The sequence below is a fragment of the Miniopterus schreibersii genome (assembly GCF_964146895.1).
Source record: "Miniopterus schreibersii genome assembly, chromosome: 8".
NCBI lineage: Eukaryota > Metazoa > Chordata > Mammalia > Chiroptera > Miniopteridae > Miniopterus > Miniopterus schreibersii.
This window is the reverse complement of record NC_138109.1, coordinates 4,046,765-4,072,571: the sequence shown is the minus strand read 5'-3', so window position 1 is coordinate 4,072,571 and position 25,807 is coordinate 4,046,765. Positions and strand designations below refer to the sequence as shown.

At 56.3% G+C, this 25,807-nt stretch overlaps 1 protein-coding gene across 5 annotated transcripts in view; it reads right to left on the bottom strand.

Moving 5' to 3' along the window:
* Nucleotides 1-19,101, bottom strand: part of DHRS3 (dehydrogenase/reductase 3) — a 38,608-nt gene extending 19,507 nt beyond the window's left edge. Inside the window, exons 1-2 of one of the 5 annotated variants that reach the window (XM_081145119.1) lie at nt 16,829-17,023; nt 15,915-16,064 (exon numbers count right to left, since the gene is read on the bottom strand). In XM_081145119.1, the coding sequence (XP_081001245.1) occupies nt 15,915-16,064; nt 16,829-16,942 (264 nt within the window). In that variant the 5' untranslated portion in view covers nt 16,943-17,023. Of the gene's footprint in view, nt 1-15,914; nt 17,081-17,806; nt 17,955-18,988 lie in introns of those variants that run through there. The other 4 variants (XM_081145116.1, XM_081145118.1, XM_081145115.1 and 1 more) reach the window with 4 other exon arrangements.
* Between the last annotated feature and the right edge of the window lie 6,706 nt (nt 19,102-25,807).

The following is a 25,807-nucleotide window of genomic DNA, read 5'->3' as shown; positions in this document are numbered from 1 at the left end:
TGGCCTGAAGACATGGAAGAAGCGAAGGGAGCCTCTGAGCCTCACTGTCTAGGGAAGGAGGACTCTGGCCAGTCCCAGGTTCCCAGAAAGAGAAAGATCCTGCCTTGGATCCCCAAGTCCCTCCAGCTTCCAGAACACTCGGCTTCAGCAGAGGGAGGGGGAGAGGGTGGCCCCGAGTGAGGAAACGGTTCCAGGTGGCCAGGGCAGCCTCCCCAGGCAGAGGTGCCTGGATGCCCGCCAAGCAGGCCAGCTACCCACCTAGCGCCGCTGGTAAACACACCAGTTTCCAATAACAAAGTGGCCGGCCATCGCAGCCCTGCCCTGACAGTCATGAGCCCGCGGCCTGCTCCGCTGCGCTCGGCGGGGAGCAGAGCCGGCGCTCACATGATGGGTGAGGGGGTGGCAGGAGGAGCCGCGGGCGAAACCTCAGCGGGTCTGGCAGGAGGCTCCAGGAAGTCTTTCCGAAAGTGGGCCCCGGGCTGGCGCAGGGTGGGGGCCCGCAGGGGTCCCGAGAGAGGCGGGGGCCCGGCCGGGCTGCAGGCCTGGGTGGGGATTGGGCTGGAATCCCAAGGGACCGAAAGGGTAGGTAGACGGGAGGAGTGGGGCAGGGCGCCTAGTAGGGGTGCAGGGGGTGTGGGGGAGGGCCTGGGGAGGGGGCAGAGAGGTGGGGAGGAGGCCAGGCCAGACGCAGATGGGGAGGGCGGGAGCAGGGTAAGGAGGGGCGTCTGGTTATTAGGGTTGGGGTGGTGGCACAGATGGGAGGGGCGGGGGTTGAGGAGGGGGGCCAGGTGGGGGGGTCAGGCAGGGATGGCTGGGCGGGTTGGGGGCGGGGGTGGGGTGGGGTGGGGGTGCGAGGTCCCCCTCCCTGGCAGGGACCGCCCTCGCTTCCTCCCTCCAGCAGAGCAGTAAACAAACGCGGTGATGTCACGGGCTCCGCTGACCTGCGGCTGAACCCAGAGCTGTAAACGAGATGCAAGGTGCCAGCAGCCTCCGGGCCGCGCAGCCTGCGAGCCACACACGCTCCTCCGCCGGCCTGAGGTTACCCCAGCCCCACACACGGACAGGATGCTGCAAACGCCACCAGACATTGCAACACGCAGCCAGTCTGCTGGCCGCAGCGTGAACCGGCCCGACGCCCTCCTCCGCCGCCCCCCTGGCGGGCACCAGCCCAGCTGGAGCACAGCCTCCCTCCTCTGGAGCATCCCTGGGGGCCGCAGCTTCCACCCATCTGGGGTCAGCCTCTCCAGCAGAGATCCGTCCTGTGCCTCCCTAGGGGGCTCCCAAACCCGGGGCTGGGCTTCCGGGGGTCAGTTTGGGGCCCTCTGCCCCACCAGATTGGGGAAGTGGCTGCCTTTGTGCTCAGCTTTCTGGGAAGTTCACGTCTCTCCAGCGAAGCCGATGCTGGAGGCCCCGTGGGCCAGGTAGAAGCAGATGCCAAGCTCCCCCGCCAGCCACTCCCCTCCACGGTGCAGGGGGTCACCCTTTATTCCAGGGATCTCCCAGAGCGGTCCTGGACCGCATACCCTTGGCAGCCCTGGCGTCTGAACTGCCCTTGGGAATGGAAGGCAGCCGGGCTGGGGCCAGCAGGCCAGCACTCTGCTCTGGAGTTGATTTGCTGTGTGACTTTTGGATGAGTCACTTGGCGTCTCTGGGCTGCACCATCTGCCCCTGGGGAAGTAGGGCGAATCGAAAGTGGCCTCCAGATGCTGGTGTGGGGAAGGTCACAAGTTAAAGAAAAACCCTCACGGGGCTGGAGGGTCAGAAGCCTCTGGTGCGGGGCGGGGCAGTGAAAACACAAGACGCTCGAAAAACGAAGGCAGGCCCTCTACTCACCCCCTTGCCTCCCAAACTTGGCCTTCTGGGTTCCCTGGGAAAAGCCCCGGCTGTGGAGACATATAGGTCAACGTCCCCTGGGCCCACGGACCCCACACACTGCCTCCTCTACTTGGACCCCACCAACTCAGGTCCTGGTGGGAGGTGGGGGAACCTGGAAATGACCCCAAGTCTTTAAAAAGCACCCCCGGGAATGCAGCAGGCACCAGAGCTTAACACCAGAGCCAATACCAGCGTCCCTTTCACCGAAGTTAATATTTAAATCTCTCTCCCTCAGTCACCCTGTTTTATTGTCTTTACAGCATTTTGTCATTGTCTGAAATTTTTATATTTATTTGTTTGCTTGTTTGTCTACTCCCCCCCCGACACCCCCCACACACCCACACCCACACCCCTAGCAGGAGGGGCTCCCCCGGCACCTGGCTTGGTAATCAGGTGTCCGTGAGTGTGTGAACGAATGAATGAAATATTTTGCCTCCCCCATGGAACTGGTGACAAGGCCCCTTGACGGGGACCTCGGGAGGGAAAAAGCTGACCACCTGTGTGGCACGGCTGTGACTGGACCGGCCACGTCATTTCCAAGGCCCCGTGCAAAATGAAGATTCAGGCCCCTGGTTCCAAAATTCCTGAGAATTTCAGGATGGCTACAGCAGGGCATGAACAAGCGGGGCCCTGCGTGACCGCCCAGGTCGCAGAGCCAGGACGCCCGCCAGGGTGAGGACGCAGAGGGCGCTCAATGGCAATGCCCAGAGGGGGCGAATGCCAGGACGCGAGCCTCCCACCCCCACCCTGGGCAGCAGGGCCGCTGTGCGCTGCAGCTTGGTACGGCACACCCCAGACAGCTGTCAACAGCTGGCTGAAAGGTGCCTGCACACCCACACTACACGTGCAGAGAGCGAAAGCAGTCGGTACGAGAGGGGCAAAGGAATCCTAGAACCATCGTCACCGTCGTGAGCATCTGCTCAGGAGCTTCTCCCGAGTGCCACGGAGAACCCGCAACCCCTCCATCCCGGTTCCACAATCCAACAAACTCCAAAACCCTTTTTTTTCCCCCCTTTGACCCATGCATGTAGGCAAGTCCTCAAGGGGCTGTGGGCCCGCGATATTGGTCCATTTTAGAGAGGAGGCACTGAAGTCTGGGAAATGTCAAGGGCATGGCCAGGAAGTGGCTGAGCCGGGACCCCAACGCTGGCAACGCTTCTGGGAGCTGCTGGCGGAGGTGAGAACACAGCTGTTGTTTTGGGAAAGGCAAGGCAGACTTTTTATCAGGCTGTGTCTCTCAGCATCCCGGGACATCCTACCCCAATCTGAACTTCGGAGGTCCCTGAGCGGGTGCGTCCCAGGGAGACCCTCAGCTAATTAAGCATAATTTGTAGACTGGCCTCCCGAGGACAAGCTTTGAATTACTTGCAAGTTGTGCCAGTGTAACTATCTACCCTACGGCTATTAATTAGGAATCGCTTTAATCTCCGCTGGAAGAAGGTCAAACGCCATGGAGCTGACCCTTCCCGCTGGCCGGGGGCTGGCATCCCACTATCAGTCTGGGGATCGGGGCCCAGAGGGCTGGGGGGACTCAGGGGAAGCACTGGGACATTGCAATGGGAAGTGGCCTGATCAGCACATCCTGTGAAGGCCAGGATGTTGGGAACAAACCCAAACAAACGGACCTCGGCCTAGGAAGCCAGGTGGGGCAGGGTTTCTCCTTAGCAGCAACCCTGCAGAAGGTAGCTTTTAGTGTTCCACAGAGACCCATCCTTCCCCCATCAGAGACTCAGGCTTTCCTCCCCTTCCTTTCAGCCAGTCTGGCCATGCATCCTGTGGAAAGCCTGCTGTGGCTCCCTAGTGCTTTCCCAATCAAGTCCAGACTTCACCTCACGGCCACCAAGCTCTGTGAGGCCTGGCCCTGCCCATCTCCACTACTCCCCACATTTTCCAGATGCGCTCTTCCCCTCTGCCTGGGATGTTCTCCTTCTGGCATCCGCCTCATCCCCGACACCTCATCTTAGATCCTGGTCCTAGCTATTGCCAGCCTTTCTTCCACAGGAGGTAGACAGCCTGGGTTCAAATACCATGACCATGTGTGTGCTGTGTGATGTTAGGCAAGGATTTAACCTCTCTGAGCCATACTTTCCTCGTTTTTAAAATGGGGTCAGTAATGGTTCCTACCTCATAGGGCTGCTCCGGGGAGCAAATCAGTTTATCCCTGTAAATCACTTAGTGTGTAGGACGGACTCTATTCACGGTTCAAAGACTGGTTGGGAGCCACGCCCTGTGCTCATACTTTGCCATGGTTTGCTCCCTCAAAGCGCCCCTCACACCAGAGTGCCACCGACCGCCACTGGTCCACTCTCCCAGCTACACCGAGGACCTAGAACCTGGTGCGTTTTCCCCCTGCCATGCCCGCCTGGTCCCTGTGACCTAGGAAAGGCCCCTGCGCACCCTGCCCTCCTCCCCTCCTCCCCTCCCTCCTTCCTAGCCCCATAGGAAGCCTTCCAGCTGACCCGGAGTTTTCTCTTCTGTGCAGCAGCTGCCCACCCAGTTCAGGGTCAATTAAAGTCTCCCGTTTCTGTTTTGCTCTCCAAGGGCAAACCCTCCCCGATGACGTTCCCCTGCCCTAGTCACATTGCTAGAGGCTCTGCAGCGGGGACGGTGACTTCTTCCATCCCCGGTGACTCTGGGTGGCACCAGGAACAGAGCTTTGTACACCATCAGATCCAAGCAGCATTTTCTGAGCCCGGGCCTGCAGAGTCAGCAGCATCCTGGAATCCTCCCGACAGCCCTGGGAGGTCGGGACTAGCACTGTCACTTCAGAGCTAGGCTCAGAATGGCACCCCCCAAGGATGCCCACATTCCCAATCCCCAGAACCTGAGGGTATTTTACCTGGCATGGGAAAGGGGAATTAAGGTTCACATGGAATTAAATTTGCTAATCAACTGACTTTAAAATAGAAAATTATCCTGGGTTATCCAAGTGGGCCCGTGTAATCACAAGAGGCCTTAGCAGTGGAAGGAGACAGAAGGGAGCTGGAGGGAGATGTGACTGTGGAAGCCGGGCCAGAGTGATGCAGCTTTGAGACGGAGGAAGGGGCCAGGAGCCAAGGAATGCAGGCGGCCACTAGAAGGTGGAAAAGGCAAGGGAAGAGATTCTCCCCTAGAGCCCCCAGAAGGAAAGCAGCCCTGACACCTTGATTTTAGCGCCATGAGACCCATGTTGGATTTCTGACATCCAAAGCAGTAAGAGAACAAACTTGTTAGAGCAGCCACAGGAAGCTTACACGGAGAGGTCACGGGACTTGTCCAAGGCCTCCAGCCAGAGGAGCTGGGATTGAAACCCGAATCTGGCCCTGGTCGGGTGGCTCGGTTGGAGCGTTGCCCTGTACACCAAAAGGTGGCAGGTTCAATACCTGGTCAGGGCACGTGCCCAGGTTGCAGTTTCAGACCCTGGTCAGGTGTGTGCAGGAGGCAACTGATTGATGTTTCTCACATCCATGTTTCCCTCTCACATCGACATTTCTCTTTCTCTCTCTCTCTCTCTCTCTCCCTTCCTCTCTCTCTAAAAGTCAATTTAAAAAAAACACACTTATCTTTAGGTGACGATTAAAAAATAGAATAAAAAAAATAGTAATAATAAAGAAACCGAGTCTGCTCCAAAGTCTGGGCTCCCAATGGCACAGCAGTTCTCATTATTTAAAAGGAACCCTTTCTGTCATAAGGAACTGCCCCAGAGGCTTCTGGAGAAAGTGCCTGAGGGGGCTGGAGTGGTCAGTCAGATCTGACCCACAGCCCCACCATCATGGCCAACATGTACTGAGCACACATATTGTGCCTGGCACCTTCCATACATTATCTCATTGGACCCTCATTTTACAGACAAAGAAACAGGCTCAGAGAGGTCTAGTAACTTGCCCTGGGCCACTCAGCAACTGAGTGGAAAAGCCAGCATATGAACTTTGGATGGTGGACTCTCGAGCTCAAAATATGCATCATTATTCTATACTGGTTCCTTGAGGAAGAAAAAATGAACACAGGTGTGCATGCTCCCGTGTGAGCACACGTGCACACGCACATATACACGTCTGTCAAGAGGTGGCCCCCAAACCAAGACAATGGACCCACTAGCCGAGGAGGCACGAGCCCTCAGAGGGCACACAGCGTGCCCAGCCCACACTGCTCCTGTGCCCCTGGAGGACCCCAGGAGAGGTCACAGGACTTGTCCTCTGACCTCTGCTGTGTGTTCACAGGGAAGTGGCCCGGTGAGGTGAGGTGTGAGGACATGGATGTGGGAGCCATGGGTGGCCTGACTTTGCACGGGCGTGCCTAGAAGGACTGCCCGCCTGCTGGGAGGTCATGCCGCCCTCTGTGGTCACACAGGCCCCAGCTCCCTGAGACCTGCTTCGGGGCCTATGAGAGGTCAGGGTGAACTGGGCTGGCTGGCTGGGCTAGCTGGCTGGGCTCGACTGTGTCCCCCTTGGTCCTGGGAGCTGTAAAGGACCCCAGAGACTCTTCCTCCCACCTTGGAAGGACCCAGTATGAGCTCTCTTGGCTCACCTGCCTGCAGTGGGAAAGGAGGGAGAGAGGCGGTTTCTCACAGCCAGGGAAACTAGCAAAGGGATTTCCTTTTCCTCTCTTATTACAGTGGCCTGAAATTTAGAAAAAAAACTACAAAGGAGGTCTGTTGACAACATGCTGGGCCACTTTGAGTAGCTGCTCATTTTGCCTCTTTGAACTACAAACTTCCTGAGGGCAGGGAGGTTTCAGCTCAACTCTGAAACGTTTATCTTATCTTTTTACCTGTGTCAGTAAATGACCTGACAAGGTCTGCAGGACTAGACCTGGGAGGATCAGCTAGCAGACAGGCCTGAATCTCCTGGAAGTTTCCTCCTAAGATGACTGACAACTGGACTGCTCCTTCCGTAAGAAGGAGGTCTGGACGTCTGCTCCTGATCCCCTTGCTCCTGGAATAGCACCCCAATTTTACCCACAAAAGCCCGCCTCCTCACTCTCAAACATAGTGGCTTGGCTGGGGCTGCTACACCCCTGGCTCAGAGATAAGCCTGTGACCCATGGCTGGCCAATCAATCATTAAACCATTACAAATGACTTCTTCAGGCCTGACCCAGTCACAGCCAGGGAGACTCAATTCCTCGACCCTTCTGGAACCGCTGGGCAGAGACACCAGTCTGTCCACTTGAATGGGAACTGGGAGGCAGCAGGGGACAGATGTGCACGGCCCCATGGTAGAGAGGGCCTGTCTAAAGAGAGCCTGAGTCCTGACAAGACTGTGTGCGCCCCTGGAGCCATGCTCGGAGTTAGACCTCCCAGGGACTTTTCCAGTCACAAGTTAATAAACTAATCTAAGGCACACCTCCAGACCCCCCATCAGAAAAGCTGCAGTTAACATTGTTAAACCCATTTAGACTCCCTGGCTGCTAAAGGCATGTGCTGCACAGACTCTGCCAGGGGCTGTCAACAGGGTCTATTCTGTTCCATAGAATAACTGAGAGGCAACACAATCACCGGTCCAAGAGTAGATACCCTGGGTTCAAATCCTACTTAGTCACTTACTAGCTGTGTGATCTTAAATTGGTGACCCTCAGAATCTTGACCAGTGAAACAAGAATGATAACTGCACCCACTTACTGTGGGGAGTAAATGACTGTAAGGTGCTCAGAATGGTCCCTGACACATAGTAGGTGCTCACTAAACATGGCCTCTAATTAGTTACGATGGATTGGTCACGCATTTGCTCAGGCAACAAACATTTATTAAGTGCCTACTGTGTGCCAGATGCCTGGGACACTTGGTGAGTCAGAGGACACGTCCCCTGTCCCTGAGGATGTTACAAAATTTTGGAGAAGGCAACAAGCAGCCACAGAGCGTGGTGAGTTGCCATGGTAACCCATGACTTTGACCTCACCACAGCCCAACCCTGACCAGTTGAGCTACTTGGATGCGGAGACGAAATGACTAATGCCACACAGGGGAAGTTGGGTGGTTGTCCGGGGAGTGGGCAGCGGGGACAGCAGAGGCCCAGCACTGGACGGGCCTTTCTACCCCTTGGCTACAGAAGGCCTGCACTGGACCAGCCCCTGCCCCTGAAGAAAGGGGCTGTTGTCACCCGTCATCTCAGCAGGCTCTGCACTCTCCCTGTGGAGAGAGTGAGTCCCTCCCATCGATTTCTAGAAAGGGTCAAGAGCTGAAATTCCTGAGGGCTTCTGTGGCACGGGCAGAATTCTCCCTCCCTTCCTTCCTGGGGAATCCCAGCAGCAGGGTGAGGCCGGCCAGGGGGTTGTTTGCCATTTGCCCCTCGTATCCAAAAGGTGCAGAGCCAGGGCTGGGGGCTATCCACTGTACCCCCCACCCCCCAAATGAACAGAACATCATTTCTTGCAAATTCCTCGTGCTGAACTAGGCGTTTCCATGTCATTGCACAATCTCTACACCTCCACTTTTCAGATGAGGGAAATGAAGCTCAGAGAGATAGTTACCTGTCCAAGGTCACATAGCAGGTCCCGGGGAGGCCCCCTAAGATTTGTGGGAGGGACTGGTTCCCAGCAGCCCTGGCCTGCACCACCAATGGCACCTCCTTCAAGAAGTCTTCTAAGGTTTCCCTTAATTTATAATGATCTCTCCCTCCTCTGTTCTAACAAAGCTCTCGGATCACTTCAAAGGCTCCAGCTTGGTGACCTCAGGTTTAGCTGGAAGGAGCGAGCCCTCACTCCTCCCTGAAAGCTGGTTCCTTGCATATTTGAGGTGCCACACTGTTGTCAAATGAATGAAATAGGGCTGCACTGGTTTCCGGCTTATCAGCTCGTTTTTTAAAACAGAGCCTGATAACCGAGGACTACCTTAATCCTCTGGCAAGCATCCCAGTCATTGTATGCAAATAATGCTACTCGTGATTTAAAACAATGTTTTTGCAGAAGTAATTTTAACTACATCCTGGCCCCATCCTGTTGACTCCTGTCCGGCTTATCAGTCCTCTCTCCGCGGAGCCCCGGTGCCCTGGGCCCCATTCCTTCACAGCTTGTCTCCTGACCTCTCCGTAACCCTGGCTGGGGTGGGCGGCCAGGCTGAGGTTATTTCTTCTGGCAGGAAAGGCCCGAGCTCTGAAGCTGGGAATCCCGGGTTCAAAGCCTAACTCAGGCCAAGCATCCTGGGCAGCTCCCTTCGCCTGCATCTCAGAAACGGGCTGCTGCTCACACCTGCCTCTGGGCGCGGGCAACACAGGGACCGTGCAAAAGCACCGTGTACCGTGGTCACATACAACACCACAGTCACACACGTTAGAGTCAGAGTGCCAGTCTCATAGAGCACCAGTCACGTAAGGCACCACAGTCATGTGGGGCACCACCAGCCCCACAGTCACATATAGTACCAGGAGCCCGAGGGTATTTGGGGAACTGTGAGGAGGCCAGTGCGGTCAGAGCACAGTGGCCGAGGGGGAAGAGTATAGCGGGTGAGGGGGCAGGGCAGGGGGTAGGGGGGCAGGGCAGGGGGCGGGGGAGCAGAACAGAGGGTGAGGGCACAGGGCACACGCTCTCCTCTGAGCCCCTCATTCCCCCTCCGCCTGGAATGCCGCTCCCTCCTTTCTCGCCAGGGTCTCATCCGGGGGCCTCTCCCTCGCTTTCTCCCTCACACTTACTACGATCTAACCTATTTATGTATCTGCCCCTCGCTACACGGTCAGCTGTCGGCGGGGATGTTTGTCCGCGTCGCTCACTGCTACATCCCCAGTGTCTAGCAGGGTGCCTGGCACACAGATGGGGTGCGACAGGTTTGCCAAATGACTGAGTGGTCCCATCAACCGCCCTTGCCTAGCCTGTGCTGGTCTTTGGCACCTTCTTCCTGAGATTCCAGACATGCTCATTTTTCTAACTCATTTGCAGGGCCCTCACTGGCCCACGGCAGACAAGCGCACATTTCATTTGAGATTCACTTCTCTCCTGGTCACTTGGCTTCAACTGTCTCCTGAATCCTGACCTGTGTGACCCGTGTGCTTCATATGAATGACGTTTTGAACATTTCCTTTCAAATATTATATATTGGTGTGTTTTGAAGCCAACAAGGAAGAAGCCTTAGAACATTCTACGTGTGGTCCTGCTGTTGCCCAAAGACAAAGGAGAGGATGTTGGGTCTGGAACCCTTCCTGCGCGGATGCCCAGGATGACGCTGGTTTTGACGGCAGCAGGACCAGGCCTTCAAGGACCAGTGGCAGACAGCCAGGTCTCCTTCCAGGATAGAAAAGGGTGGCACAGAGCTCACTTCTCACGAATACGGAGGAGATGTTTTCCTCAGTGACCGGCAAACAGTACGATGGACATGAACCTGGGGACATAACCACCATGCTAAAGAGATCGGGAGGGCTCTGCAGGGGCCTACAGATGCCCTGGACTCCGAAAAGCTGAAAGTTCTGAGCAAGAATGAGCTGGCAGCCCAGCCGGGCGTGGCTCAGTGGTTGAGCGTCGACCTAGGATCCAGGTGATCAGGGTTCGATTCCTGGTCAGGGCACATGCCCGGGTTGCGGGCTCGATCAATGACTCTCTCATCATTGATGTTTCTATCTCTCTCTCTCCCTCTCCTTTCCTCTCTCTGAAATCAATAAAGATATATTTAAAAAAAAAAAATGAGCTGGCGGGCTAGGCAGACCAACCAGGGACTTCTTGACTCAGGCTCAGCGTCCCTAGACCCCGGGAGCATTCTCTGAAGCCCAAGCAGACACTCTGGAGATTTTAGGACAACAAACAGGAAGCTGTGATTGACACATTCGTTGGAAAATGTGCGCCCCTCATTCCCTTGAAAGCCGCAGGTGGAAAATATTAACAGTATTAACATCTACTAGAGAAGAAACAAATCCATGGCAGATGGCTACCTGGTGGCTGCTGAGGCCGCCAGAAACAGGCGGGGCAGGGTGGGGTGGGGCTGCCCTACCCACCCAGGGCGAATTTCCTTCCTAACCAAGCTGCTGCTTTTTCGTTAAGTGGAATCTGGTGACCAGCAAGAAAGACTGAGATGGGCAGGAATGGGGACAGTGTTTGCAGAAGTCTCCTTGCAACTCAGGGAGCTTGGCAGTGGGTTTCTTTGCTGGGACAGCTGAGCCACAGTAGGAGAATTTCCAAGAGGGCTGGGATCTTGGGGATCACTGCGCCCCCTCTCACTTCACAGGTGTGTTTCTTAGCTGCATCCTGGAGCAGGTAGCGACTTTTCCAGGGTCTCAGCGGAGGCCAGTCTAGAACCTGGCCTCTGGCCTCCCAGGGCAGAGAGCCAGGCCACAGGGGGCGTGGCCCTGGATGTGGCCGCTTCTGTTCCTCAGGGGAAGGAGGTGGGGCAGCAAGAGGGAGGTGTCTGTGGTTCATGACACTGGCCGAGTTGTAAGGCCCACTGTCTGAAACCCCAGGACCCCATGCTACAAGCCGAAAGACTTTTCCTAGATGCCACAGGTAGGACAGGTAGGCCCCTTCCTGTTCCCAAATGGGAGCCTGGTACTTCTCCCAGAAATCCCCAGCAAAGGCTGCATTCGGGGTGAAGATGGGGGAGATGGGCCACTGCTGTCTCCCAAGCCACCGATGCCTTTGTGACCTTTATCAGGTATCAGTTGCTTATTGCAGCAAATTTGCCCTGATGACTCTGCATCGTCCTGCAAAGCGACCTGCCTGAACCCCTCTCCTCTCTCTCTTTTTTCCTGCTCTCATTGGTACTGGCCCAACTCAGCGTCTGGGATACACACTCTGCTTACCCCCCAGGCTATGTGATATTTTCCTTCTTTGCCTCCTGCCTCCCTCAAGTTGAGCCAGGTGTGCAGCCTCTGCTCAGGTGGCTTCTTGCACCTGGCCTGCCCTTCTCACATCCCTTCTGTTTGAAACTCTTGACCTTTTTCAAGGCTTACTCGAATGTTTGAAACTCTTGACCTTCTTCAAGGCTTACTCAAATGCCACCTCCTCCATGAAGGCTTCCCTGAGCTAGATTAACAGCTCCACATGTCCCCCAAGATTCAGGTCTACCTGGAACCTCTGAATGTGACTTTATTTGGAAGTAGAGTGTTGATGTAAGAACCTATAGAGAACTTTTTATGAGTTTATTTGAGCCAAACTGATGACAATTGCCAGGAAGCAAAATCTCACTGGATGAGAAAATGCTCCAGAGTGGGGCAGTTTTACAGCTTATTTTATACATTAGAATCAAAGGAGGAGACAAAAGGAGGGTCACATGAAATTAATCGGTGGTAGATTAAGGGGCAGGAGAAAGCAAAGGGGAGGGAGAACCTCTGGGACTGGATCAAAAGAAAAAATGGAGAGACATACGCTTCTCTTACATTTGTGGGTACAGGACAGTTAGCAATGAACATTTACGGCCCACAGAGATAGTGTCCGGGAACAAGATAAGGGGGAGTCTCTGCTCTAGTAGGAGGTTGTGCCCTGAGGGGTCTGGAAAAGGGGGGTCACTCTGACAGTTCAAAGGTATGTTATCTTAGATGCAAAAGACAATAGACAGGCTCGCTTAAGGTCAAGATTGACCTTTGTCAAGGAAGCTACAGGCCCAGGATGTGACTATCACCATGACTGGCTTTCAGTTAGGAATTTTTATGTTCAGACCATCCTACGCGGTTACTTTCCTTCTGAGTTTGCAGGGCCCGCCACGCTGGCCTCCCCTGAGCTTGTCGGGTTCAGTAGGTGGCCCCTTTTTTTATCCACAAGGGTCTTTGGAGATGTCATTGGTTAAGGATCTCAAGATGAGATATAACTGAAGTTAGTGTGTGCCTACAAGAAGATGAGAGGCACAGAGACACGCAGTGAGCCAGAGAAGACAGCCACGTGAAGGCAGAGGCAGAGCCTGGAGTGATGCTGCTGCGAGCCAAGGAACACCACTCAGATGCCACCAGGGCTCACCAGGAGCTGGAAGAGGCAAGGAAGGATTGTCCCCTAGAGTCTCTGGAGGGAATGGGGGCTCTGCCAACACCCTGATTTTGGATTTCTGGCCTCCAGAACTGTGAGGGCATGAACGTCTGTTGTAGGCCACCAAGCGTGCGGAATTTGTTAGGGCGGCCACAGGAAACGCTGCAATTTGTGCCCGGACTGTGAGTGCCTGGCCCAGGCTCCGGGTCTTTATTCATTTTTGTTGTATCCACCCCTCAGCCCGGACCCAGAGCTGCACCAACACCTGACAGACGCTCGGCAGGCAGGCTTGCTGAGGTCTCGCAAAGACTGCTGCCGCTGGGCCTCCACAGGCCTGCAGTCAGGGCCCGGGCCTCCGGTCCAGCCACTTCCCTGTACTGGACCTAAGGCTGGAACAGCCACTGCAAATACTTCCAAACAAACAGTCCACTTCTCCTCCCCCACCCTCCTCCTGCTAAAACCATGTCAAGGTCAGAGACTTCGGAGGCTGGGCCAGCTGGCCAGCTAGCCAGGAGCCTTTGGGGGGAAGAGGGATGGGCCCAAGCTCTATAAATACTTTTGTGGGAGGAATCCCAGGAAGACATGGCAAGAAAGAGGAAGAGCCTTCCCCTTAGAGACCCCAACCATGCCGGGCCGGCCTTGGTAACCTCGGTACTTGGTGGGAAAGGAGACCCGTCTCCAGGTGAGGAACTTTATAATTCCGGGAGCCTCTGTGTCCCTTTAAGAAAAGCCCTTATTTGGGTCACCTTTACAGCCTAAGGCGCACGGCTGCCCGCAGATATTGCCAGATCCTGTTTGACTCAAGGTCATTATGTGAAACTGGATAGTCACTCGCCCCCCAAAGTAAACAGACCTCTCCTGGACCTGCAGGCTGTTTGCAGAGCCTATGCTCCTCCTTTCTTTATCTCCGGGGCCCTTCCCCTCTGAGTCCAATCCCACCCAAGCCCGAGCTGGAAGGGCTCTCAGATCCAGCCTCTCCTTCCACCAAAGGACAGCGGGTCCTCTGTGGTTTGCCACTAATACCTGTCAAACATCCCTGCAGGCTGCAGGGGGCGCTGCCCTCCCTCTTCTCTCCAGCCACTCCAGGATCACCCTAAGCCCACGGTTCGGTCTCCCAGGAATTCCCCACTCCACGACACTTGCCCCTTGGTCCCCAAGTCCACTGGGCCCCCAAACACTCCTAGGTCTGGAGATTATCCCATGGCCCTCTCAATGGCCCCAGATAGACTCAGGCGAGAAGCCTCGATTCCAAATTTCCCACCGTGACAGTGACAGCGAGAGGACGGCTCATTAAAAAGTCGCTCCAGTAATTGGTGGGATAATTATGAGTTATAGGGAGCGCTCCTGGTCCTCCTGACTGGTCTGATGACGGAACCTGGGATGAATGGCACTGGCAGTTTCCCAGGCCCCGTGGATCCTGTTTCTGGTGACCTGATGCCAATTTATGACATATTTCTAACTGGCCCTGGGCTTATTCCCTGGAAGAGACCCTCCATCCTGAGTGAGGTGGGGCGGGGTTCCCAGTGCGCGACCCTGCAGGGCCCACTCTGCACTCTTCCACACTCCTCCCCCAATGCCGCACACTTCTTTCAATTTAGGCTTGTTTATAGTCAGTCAAGTTTTTCCAGATTGACTAAAAGAGTTCTTCATATGCCTACTGCAGCCAGTTACAAGGGCAGTAAAAGAGACCCAGGACCTGGGCCAGCTGGAAGAGCCCGAAGAAAGTTTCTGTGGGATGCAGACAGCTAAGGAATGACAATCACACGCGACTGTCCCAAACCCCACGACCCCTAGCAAGGACACCCTCACGGGCCCTCCTGATCCCCTTCCACAAAGGGCTTTGGGAGCCCTTCAACCAGGGCATCACCCCAAGGAAATGAAACTGCTGAGAACAAGTCTTATTTCTCCTTTTTGTGTGTGTCCAAGGGTTAAAAACACTTCCGAACTCCCCTTCCAACTGCAAGGTCAAGCAGCTGTCCAAACCACCCAAGGAGAAGCTGGAGCCCCGGACGGGCCGCCCCCCCCCCCTCCACTGGCCGGCAAGGGAAGAGTTAAACGGCGATAGGCTTTGGCCGATAGCTCTGGCTCCAAAGTTCAGTCCCAGTCCCAGCCACCCCAGAGGAATTGTAAATCTCAGGGCAGCATTTAACAAAACAAAAGCAACCTGGAATTACATGCAGGTTTGGTTTTCTACAGTACATATTCACTTAATCTCCTAGGTATGTGGCCCCCTGTCAGATCAGCTGGCTTTGCTGGCCCTTTCACCCTCCTGGCTCTCAACAGTTTAAGTTTCAAACGAATTCCCTGTTTTTGCTCTTCCACTTCACAGGGCTGGGTGAGTCAGCCTAGCCTGGCTCGGGTCGGAGTTGGGTGACAGCCGGCTCACCCTCCCCGCTCTCCGGCACCGGGTCTGGGGAAACTGGAGGAAGAGGCGCTGGGACTACCGCGAAGTTAAAGGCAGCGCTGGGAGGGAAGGATCCCCCCCTTTGGGGTTGTATTTGGGGTGGGGGGGGCAGGGTTGAAGGTAAGAACAAGGGCTCTTTATCAGCTGCCGGTTCCCCAGTCCCCCTCTCCCCAGATTTCCATAACACCTGGGCCTCCCAGTGCCCGGCAGGCCAGACTAGACCATCTAAGACCGCTTCCCCCCTTTTCAAACCCAAACCAAGTATCCCCCTCTCTTCGTGCCTCCAGAGCTGCAGCCGCCCAGGTTGGGGCTGGGAAGCGGGTTGCCAAGGAAAATACGAAGCGCCAGCAAGCAGGCGCTGGCTCCCAGCTCTCCCCAGGAGCGCGCACACACCCTGCACTCACCAGGGTGGTGGGGCAAAGAGGGGAAGCGAGGAGGGGGGAACGCGACACCTTCCTCGGGGAGGGAGGAATGTGGGAAATGGGTGGGTCTCCTAAGTTTCGGGGTGGGGGTGAACAGCCAGCCGGCCAGCCTGCCTGCCTCGGATCCTAGAGGAGCGGATTCAGCTCGGGACCTGCCCCCCAAAAAAAGACAGTCCGGTGCCCGGGAAATTTACAAGGTGAAACTGGCTAGCTCAGCATTCGCGGGTGGCGCGGAGAAGCGGGGCGGCCGGCGACCTCGGACCCCGGGCGCGGGCAGCAGGTGGGCGCACCCCACCCGCTCGCGGGGCCCCTCTCGCCCTCGGCCCCCACCCGCAGGACCCGCGTTGCCCCCCCCCCCCGTACCTTTCGGGCGCCGCGTTCTGCGAACTCGCGAGCGAGCTGGCGCCCGATGCCTCTGCCGCCGCCGGTGATGAGCACGTTCTCCCGAGACAGGTCCCGCAGCTTGGCGGGCACCACCAGCCCCACGGCCGCCTTGGCCACCAGATAGAGCATCTGGAGAGGGAACACCACCAGCGCGCCCAGCCATTTCCACACCATCCTCCGCGCCGCGGAGCCGGGCAGGGCGGGGGGCGAAACTCCCCGGGCCGAACAAAACAGGAATCGAAAAAGAAAACACTCCAAACAATAATAAATAAACTGCGGGGGGGGGGGGGAGAGGCGTCCCACCTGGCCACTCTTGAAATCACCTCTTGCCAAATGCAAAACACCGGGTGAGAAAGAAAGAAAAAAAAAAAAGATGATAAATCCTGGGGAGAAGAGAAAGCGTCTCCCGAAGGTTGGGACAGTAAGAGAGGTGGAGGGGAAGCCGGAGGTGGGAAGTTCTAACAAGAAGTTTCTTGCCCCAGCCGCCGTTTCGGCTGGGGAATTCTCAGGTAATGTTTACAGGCTGACAGAGGAGTTTAGGCAGGGGAAGGGAAAAAAAAAAAAAAAAAATGAAAGGGCACCAACCACACGCGCGCGCCCTGCCACAGTCCCGCGGTTTCAAAGTGCAAGATAAAAAAAAAAAAAAAAAAAAAAAAAAAAAAAAAAAAAGCTGTTTCCAAATTGTAGCGCCCCCCCCAACCCCTTCTCCAAGAAAAAAAAAAAAAAGAAAAGAAAAAGTGGGGGGTGGGTGGGAAAGTGCTTGGAGCTCCCAATTTCAGCCCGCGAAAGTCTCCCGACTCATGCTATTCTTGGGCTCAGGAAATTGCTTAAACGCGCTCTGATTGCCAGCAACGTGCAGCAGAAGTGGGGGGTCCGGGTGTCAGTTTCTTTACGTGCATGGCTCGCCCTCGCGCGCGCTCGCTCGCTCGCGCCGGCTCCCCCCTCGCTTCCAGCCGAGCCTGGGAGTTGCCGCTCGCCCCGGCTCCCTCGCTCGCCCTCCCGAGCATTTATTGCCTTCTTTTTGTCCTTTCCAACTTGGAGAGGGCCCGGCTGCGGGGCGCGCGTGGGTCGGACCCCCGAGTCCGCGCTGCTTTAATTTCGCTCCTGGGGCGGCAGCGGCGCGGAGCTAGAGGGCGGCCTTTTTTCCCCCCATTTTTTTTTTTTTTTTTTTTTAATACCCCATTAAGTCTGATTGACAGTTAAAGTTGGTCGGAGGCTTCACTCGCGTTCCTCTGACTGGCTGCCGCAGCTTCCCCTCCCCCTGCGCGCTCGCGGGGGGCGCGCGCTCGCGCTCGCGGGGGGCGCGCGCGGGCGGGCGCGCACCCGGGTTCGCTCCGACTCGAGTTCTCCCCGGGGCTGGCTCCCCGATTTGCAAGCCGGGACTTGCGGGCGGTGCCTCCGAGGGCTCGCGGCTGTAACTCCAACACGCTGGAAACCGACTCCTGCGAACCGGCTCCCTCTTCGAGACATTCCTCCCGGTCCGGGACGCGGTCTCCCCGAGCTGGGGTGCCTGGGGACCAGGTGACTGCCCCAGCGTTCTGGGCAGGCCCAGGGAAACTCGCGCATGCCTTGATCCAACCAGGTCGCCCAGGGTTTATTTCAGGTCATTTGGTCACCCCCTGCCTGCAGGTAGGACCAGGAAGCCACTCCCGACCTTGGCCCAGCCGCCTCCGTCTTCGGTCTTCACTTTGAGAGCATTTTCCGAAGCTGCTCCGGAGTTTCGCGTGGATGGGGGAAACAGCTGGGGAGCAGGGCTTTGCTTGGAGGGGAAAGGGTGGGCAGGGGAAAGGAACCTCTGCCCCCAAGGTGCCAATAAAATCCCCATAAGATTAGGTGGGAGCATATTTATTGCTCATCTGGGCTAGAATTACCTTGACTGACAGCAATTTCCATAATAACAAAAGCCTGTAAACAAAACGTCCTGCACCGGTGCCCCCTGTGCTGTGCTGTGCTGGCAGCGACTTCTCTCTTCTGCTCTGCTTGGGCTGGGCACCCACCTTGTAACCGCCTGTCTTCCCCCATGAAGGACGTCTCCCCTGCTGGAGGGTGGGACCCAGCTATTTAGAGCCGTCTGTTGCAGGAAGTCTGGGAGGTGACTCACTAAAAAGCAGCCCCAGTCAAAAGTGCTGATGGGACTTGCTTCCTGCTGCCCCTGATGGGCCCAGGCCAGGAGGAGACGGGGTGAGCCAGGGAGCTGCCCTGTAATCTGGGGCCGCGGTTCCGCAGGGAGACTCGCTCAGGCCTCATTCCCCCCACGTTCTGGGTGCGCTGGAATCAGCTGGTCTAATGCTCCGCCCGGTAGCTCTGCCGAGGACCGCGTGGGAGAGTGTTTTTGGGAAAGGCTGAATTGGGGAGCGGTGGCTGGGGTTTACCTCCTCTGCTGCACATACCCTCTAGTTCTGGGGAGCGGTTCTGCCGGGGGGAAGGGGGGATCTTCCTTCCAGATGGATTGGGAAACTCATTATCTGGAGAGCAGCTGGGGGAGCAAAAGGGGTTTGGAAGAGTGGGGTTGGATGAGAGACTGTCCTACATTGAAAGCTTATATGTGGAATCTAATGAACAAAATAAACTGACGAACAACATAGGTCCAGAGACATGGAAGCATGGAGCAGACTGACAGATCTCAGAGGGAAGGGAGGAAGGGAAGAGATCAACCAAGGAATTTATATGCATATATGCATAGCCCATGGACATGGGCAATGTGCAGTGAAGGCCTGGGGTGGGGCAGGTGCCCGGTGAAGGGGGGCAAAGGGGGGGAAATGGGGACATCTGTAATATTCTCAACAATAAAAATCCATTTTTAAAAAAGGAAGCTTATATGCTGACTTTGTGTCTCCCACTGACTGTGCAATGGGATATCATTGTCCCAGACCTGATTTCTCTTCCCACCCACCCCACTCAGGCGGAAGGGTAGGCGAAGGGTCAGGATGAGGCTCCCTCCTGCCTCCATCCAACCCTCCAGAAGTATGACCGAAAGGCAGGCCATTGCCTTCATCCTACCCCCAGGCCACGGCTAAAGTCAGCACTCGGTTAGAGTGACGGCTTCTTCCTACCTTGGAGGTCTGTAAACATGGAAAAGACATCCCAGCCCCGAAGAGCCAGGCCCTTCCCACCCGGCGGTGGCTGGTGTCTGCCAGGCCCGCCGAGAAGACGGCTCAGAAAGCCCGGGGCTGGAGGGGTGCGCGCAGCCCCGACTCATCTGTTATCCTCGAGGCCGCCTAGGGGCCCGTAGGCGCCACTGCACCGCCAAGCCGCCCGGCCCCCAGCCTCCCGCTTTCTGCTAACCCACCCGCTATCCGTTTCCTTCCGGACCCGAAAAGACTCCTGAAGATCAGCCCCGTTCCCCACACACCCGCTGCTTTATGGGGAGACTGAGGCACAGAGATGTTGAGTAACTCACGCTCACAGCAGCATGTTCACCCAAGTCCCCTGATCTCCAACCAGCTACGCCAACGCTGCTCAGATGCCAGACCAACCCAGAGACCCCTGGGTCCTGCCCCTGCTTTCCCTGGGTGTGTGTTTGAGTGGGAAGGACTTTGAGGACCCAAACTGAGCTTCGCCGTATCGAGCCCTTTACACATATTCTCACTTAATCTCCTGACCACCCAAGGAGGCGGGTGTCACTGTGCCACTTAGCGGGAGGAGACAGGCTCAGCACATCTAAGCATCTCCTGTGAGGCCACGCAGGGTGCTCCTCTTATTCTCGCACCCATCAGGTTTGGGGTGGAATCAGTAAAAAGGAACATGTCCGGCAATCCTAAAAGGAGCTGGGCTTGGACAGTGGCTGGGAAGCAGACACCTTTTTTCTACTTGTTCCACCTTCAGGATGTGGGTTTTGTGGGCCTGGCATCCCTGTGAGCCTCAGGCCTCTTCTTCCATCATCGGCTGCCTGGAGAGGCGCTGTCACCTCCTCTGGGCGCCCCCTCCAAGTTCTCAAGGTGAGGGCGAGGGGCCCTGGGCTGAGGGGTGCGCAGCTCACAGGCCAGCATGGGGGGTCCCTGTGGCCCGGCCTCAGTGAGAACCCCAAGGGGCTGGATCCTCCTGCCCCTCCCCCTCTCCCCCATCCCTTAGTATCCTTTGGGGCAGGGGGTGGGGAATTTAACTCCGGGGTGAAGTTTGAAATTTCACATCCCAGCCTGGGCAGAGGGCTCCGCAGTCGCCCACCCGCCCCCCGCCCCCCAACGTGAAAGGAGCCTTTGTGGGCTTGGTGGAGGGGGGAGGTGAGGTGCAGCCTGAAGAGCTCACTTTTTCCATGACTCAGCTCTGCCGCCCAGGGTGGGCACCGGAGGTGTGAGCACTCGCAGGGCAGGCGGAGCCACCTTCTAGCCCAGGCAGCCGGTTCCCGGATTACAGATGGGCGGGTCCCCAAGAGAGCCACCCTGTGACCCGCGGGGGAACTTGCTGGCCCTGGTGGGCCATCAGGCTGTGGCCAGTACCTCCCCACCCCCATCCCCAGGGCCAGTCCCCATCTTCTTTTTAACTTACTATTGCATCCCCAGGGTGAAACACATGAATGCTCATGTGTAGTCCTTTAACCAGGCACTTTCCTCCTTACAACCTCAGGCGAGAGCTGGAAAAATAAATGGGTCTCATGCCTCACCTCCTGCCTTCTACTCATCTGAGGCTTGGAGAATTCAGAAAGTCACTCAGGATCACACAGCTGAGACATGCAGGTGGGATTTGAACCCTGGTCGATGCTCAGCTCTGCCTGCTTTGTCCTCGGGTTTCTCTCAGAACGCACAGGAGCGTGTCAAAACGCAGGTTCCTGGGTTTCCAGCCTAGACCTCCGGGACCAGCACCCTGGGAGGGGGGCAGGAATCGGAGGGCTGGTGATTGTTCTAGAACCTCCCAGTGCTGCCTCTCCACGGCCCCTCCTTGCCTCCTCGGCCCCACACGAGCCCTTCCTCCTTGGCACTTAGGCTGCATCCCGGCCCTGAGCTCTCACCCACGGGCCGTCTGGGTTGGTGGCTGCGGTCGGCTTCACAGGTAACTCTTGGGGAAGGAAACGGAAGCTGGAGGAGCAGGTGCCTCCACTCACCATTCAGTCCATCGGTCCGTCAACCAGCCGCCACCGAGTCCCCACCTGGGCGGCCCCCTGCAGCGGCTGGGAGGCCACGGGGATAGGCCAGATGGGTCCGAGAGGGTGGCACGGGGTGGTTCTGGCTTTGGGTTCCGGCAACTTTGGTTCAAATCCCAGCCCTGCCACTTCCGGGCTCTTATTTCCAGCTTCATCTTTTGTAAGGGGAGGGTAACGATGGCAATAGGGATTAGCAGAGCTCAGGAAATGCCAGCTCAGAGATGGGCCCCGCTGGCAGGGCCTTTCCATCTTGCCGAGGAGCCAGCCTCCTCCCGGGCAGCATGAGGGGTTGACGTCCCGGGTGTTCCTGGCCCCCCCCCCCCAGCCACCTTCCACCCACACCTGCCAGCACCCTCCCCCAGGACCTTTTCTCTTTGGCCAAGTAAACCCCTACTCATCTCGCAAGGTCTCCTTTAGCTCAAGTGGTATTTTTTCCCAGGAAGCTCTTTCCAGCTCCCCTCTCAGTCCCCAATGTCCCTGGGGGGCCAGAGTGATGGACCTGTGGGGACAAAGCGATGGGGTATTTGGGGGACAGAGATGAGAGTGGGCAGGGGATAGAGAGATGGGGGTGCGCTAGGCAGCTGTTCTGTAGGGCGACCATTGGGGCAGGGACCTGAGTGGAGTGGGGAGCGAACCCGAGGAAATCTGGGTAAAGAGCCCTAACGGAGGGACAGGAAGTGCGAAGGTGGGAGGATGCTTGGTGGCCTGGAGCAGCCAGATAGGGAGAAGGAGGTGGGTAGTCAGGGCTCAGGACCCCCCAGAGGCTTGGTGTGGTCCTGGACCAGGGATATCACCATCACCTGGCATGCAGGTGGTCACCTGGTGCTCCAGGTGAGACATGCTGAATCCCAGGCCCCAGCCTCGGCCTCCAGGGTCAGAGTCTGTGTTTCATTTGCCTCCGCCCCTGGAAATTTTGTGCACACTGAAGTTTGGGGAGTGCAAGGGGGGATCCTGCAGGCCATGAGGATGGCTGTGGGTTTCATTTTGTGTGACAGGAGCAGGGGGAGACGGGGGAGATCCGTGTTCTAGAAGCAGTGCTCAGCTGCTGGGCCCAGAACAGCCTGTAGGGAACCAAGGGTGGACACAGGGACAGCGGCGAGGAGGCGGTGTGGGACGGTCAGGGAGAGACGGCCACAGCTACCAGGTTAACGTCGGGTGGACAGTGACACCTGGAGGCCCTGCTACCGAGAGCACCCAGCTCAGGGACCTCCTGGGAGGTCCCTTCCCTCCAAGGGACACTCCTGTTGAGCAGGGTTTTAATACTGATAACTTAGCATGCAACACACACAGGTACACGCTCACACGCACACACATGCACACACACGCACACAGCTTTATTGGACAGCGAGCTCCTTTGCCCTGAGCAGAACAAGCTGGCAGTGTCGAATGAGGGGCTGGATTGGGAGACCCTCCTGACCTAGCAGAAAGCAGTGTTCTGTGAAGTTGAAGATGGGTGGTCCTGGGGGGTCTTGGTGGAGATGGACACCTGTGGGGAGCATGAGCTGTGTGAGAAGCAGAGCGGGGGAAATAGGAAAATCCCTGCGGGGAGGGGACGCTGGCCTGCAAAGCTTAGAGACATTTACAACCTTCCTAGAACACCTTCCCCTTCTAAATCCACATTTGCCAGAAGGGGCCCTTGTCTTCCTGGTGAGGCCTGGCTAACAGGACTGGACACATTAAGAAAAGACCAAAAGCAGGTAGAATGGCTCCTTGCAGACATGGAAACCTCCCCCGACAGGAGAGCCTTTCCTGTGGTTACGTCTCCCGCCCTCCGCAGGCCTCGGGCTGCGCCCCTGCAGGTTTCTCTTCCACTATGGTCCTGAAAGCCAGGCCACGGCAGCAGGGCTGTGGGCCAGACGTGGCCTGTGGCCTGTGGCCTGTACTTTGCCAATTTCTGCCCTAGACCACCACCGAGCTAACAAACACCGATCTACCAAGACCTAAGAAACTGGTGAAGCCTGAGCCTCAGAAAAGCAGCAGCTGCTTTCTTGCCTCTTTCTGGAAATGTGTGCATAGGGCCCGACCAAGTCACTGTCCACTGTGAGAAACAGGATCTCGGGGGAGACTGAGTTCACCAAGAAGGGAAAAAGGAAATAGGCCTGAGAGCCTAGTAATGGGTTTAAGTCACTACGATGAGCCGACATCGACTGAGAGCTCGCCACACCCTGGGTGCTCTTTCCAGCCCCTCAAATGTAACATCTCAGTCCTAAAAGATGAAGACACTGAGAACCCCAGATGTCAAGTCGCTTTCCCGAGACCACAGGCTTGTACACATTCGAGCAGGAGGTAGAACTCCAGGGGGTCTAACTTGGGATCCTGGCATCTCCCCTTCATTGCCTCTCAACAATGGACGTCCCTAAAATCTATTCTATCTCTGCCATTTACTATAACAGCTCTCAAAGATGCCCACGAAGGCCCAGTCCGTGCCTTCAGGTGGGGGACAGATGTGAGCCCTTGGCTTTGCACATGCCCCCCAGATGCTCCGGACTCCGTTTCCTTGGCCACACCTGGCCTCCTGTCCCTCAGGGCCTGCCAGCCCTGGCTCCCCTGTTGAAAAGCTCCATCGGGGCAGTTATTTCAGTGCCTCATTGCGTACGACGCTCATCAGTTTACAAAAACAAGTGGGAAACAGGCAAACGGAAGTGCAGATATCGCTACTATGGAGATTATGTCTCTTTAATGGAAGAAGCAGAATGATAATTGTTACCTTTTACTGAGCACTTGCTAGGCACCTGCTTCCCGTGGATTCTCTCCCGTGGCCATCACAGCCACCTGCTGAGGGCCAAGTGGCATCACCTGAATTCAATGGATGGGGAGACTGAGGCCCAGAGAGGCAGAGCAGCTTGTCCAAACCGTGCAGCTTGCAGTGGTGTTGCTGGGACACAGGTGGAATAACTAGAACTTCTGGGCACGGGGATGTAGCCGTGAGGCGCTGTTGAGCTTACCCTGGGGTGGTGGGCTGCAAAGGAAAAGAGCAGGAACGAATCCCCCCGAAACACGCGCACAGTATCGAGAACAGACTACCTACACCATTCAGCATTTAGGCTAAAGAGCAGGGTGCGACTGGGAATTTTATACATATTTTTAGCTCCTGGGAATAGAAATCTGTTTTCCCACAGTTACAGCAGTAAACCCCTTAGAGTGTTAGGCCCCAGGTTCGTATAGCAGCATGATCCCACTTTTGGAAGGAAAACGCCTATGCTATAGATTCATATTTATTTCATTACCATTTGGCCGGGATTCAGTGTGTGTCAGGCAGGTCACTAACTGCTTCGGATCCATTTAATTTAATCTCATTTAATCAACACGGTCCCCGTGAGGTAGGCTCTCCATTCCCCAGTGAGATCTGTGGGCTTGAAGGTCACGCAGCTTGGCCAAGGTCACGGAGTCCATGAGTGGCAGGTAGGGAATTCAAAGTCGGCTCAGTTTTAGGTCAAAGCCCTTTTCTCTGCACCTCCCTCTCCCTGCTCTGGCGCTTTGTCTTTCTCTCTCTGTCGCTGTCGACGGGAACACGTGCACACGCACAGTCACACGCACACGAGTGTACACACAGAAAGAAGACAGGAGAGAAACACATCAGAATGTCAACAGTGGCGGTCTCTGGACGGTAGTCGGGTAGTGATATGACAGTAGATGTGATTTTCAACTTTTTACAAAAATGTCTTTATTGATTTCCGAGAGAGGAAGGGAGAGGGAGGGAGAGAGAAACATCAATGATGAGAGTCATCGATCGGCTGCCTCCTGCACGCCCCCTACTGGGGATCGAGCCCACAACCCCGGCATGTGCCCTGCCGGGGAATGGAACCAGTGACCTCTTGGTTCATAGGTCGATGCCCAACCCCTGAGCCACACAGGTCGGGTATGATTTTCATCTTTTTTAAAATGCCTTCACATATTCCCCGTGTTCTATAATGAGTTTATATTAAGCAGAATCCACTCAATGGCCTTTTTGTACACGTTTGCTTGCTTTAGACCCAGCAGGATGCAGGAGTTCTGGTTTGAGGCCGCAGAGCCCCTGACTGTGGGCCTCTTTAAAAATCTGCTAAAAAATCAAACAGGGGAGCCAGACCTTTGCTTTCTGGAACCGTCTAATCCGTCCTATAATACCTTGCTTTGTAGGAAAGTTCTGCGCGCAAATCCAATAAAATCCCGTATCGTGGGGCTGACACTGAGCCTGCCCAGAGCAAAATCTGCTAATGATCACCGCTTGCCAGGAGTCTGCAGAAGTGATCAGACGTGTCACGGCCCCGCGCCTGCCTCCTGCCCGAGCCTCTCTAACAAGGACTCTTTTCATGACTTTATGGAAACACGTTGTTCGGATCACGCTGGGCCTCTGCTTCATCGAACCTGAGCGCTGCCAGCTGCGGGGCCGGAAGGGGCCGAGGCTGCCCCCGAAGTTTCGGGACCCAGCAGAAACCACGGGTGTGTAAACCCAGCAATAACTCACGCACCTGCCCCAGGGGCTGGGCCTTCTCCCAGGCTGCTTTGGGGCTGGTGGCAGAAGTGGGGCAGGGGGAGTGTAAGTGTTGGGCGCCCCACCTGGAAGCGGGGCCTAGGCGTGGGTGCCCTCCTAACAAAACCAGAAAGGACTTTGGGCAAGTCCTTTCCTTGTGCTTCCCTTTCCTGAGATTGAAAGTGGGGGTTCCGGCCACTACCTGCAGGGCTGTCGTAAGACCGCAGAGGCTGCCTGACATGCATAGGTGTCCTTCCCTCCTCCCCTGTCCCCACCACATTGTCCTGGGTGGTAGCTCCGTGTCTAGATGTCTTTACACCTAGGTCTGAAAAGACTTACAGA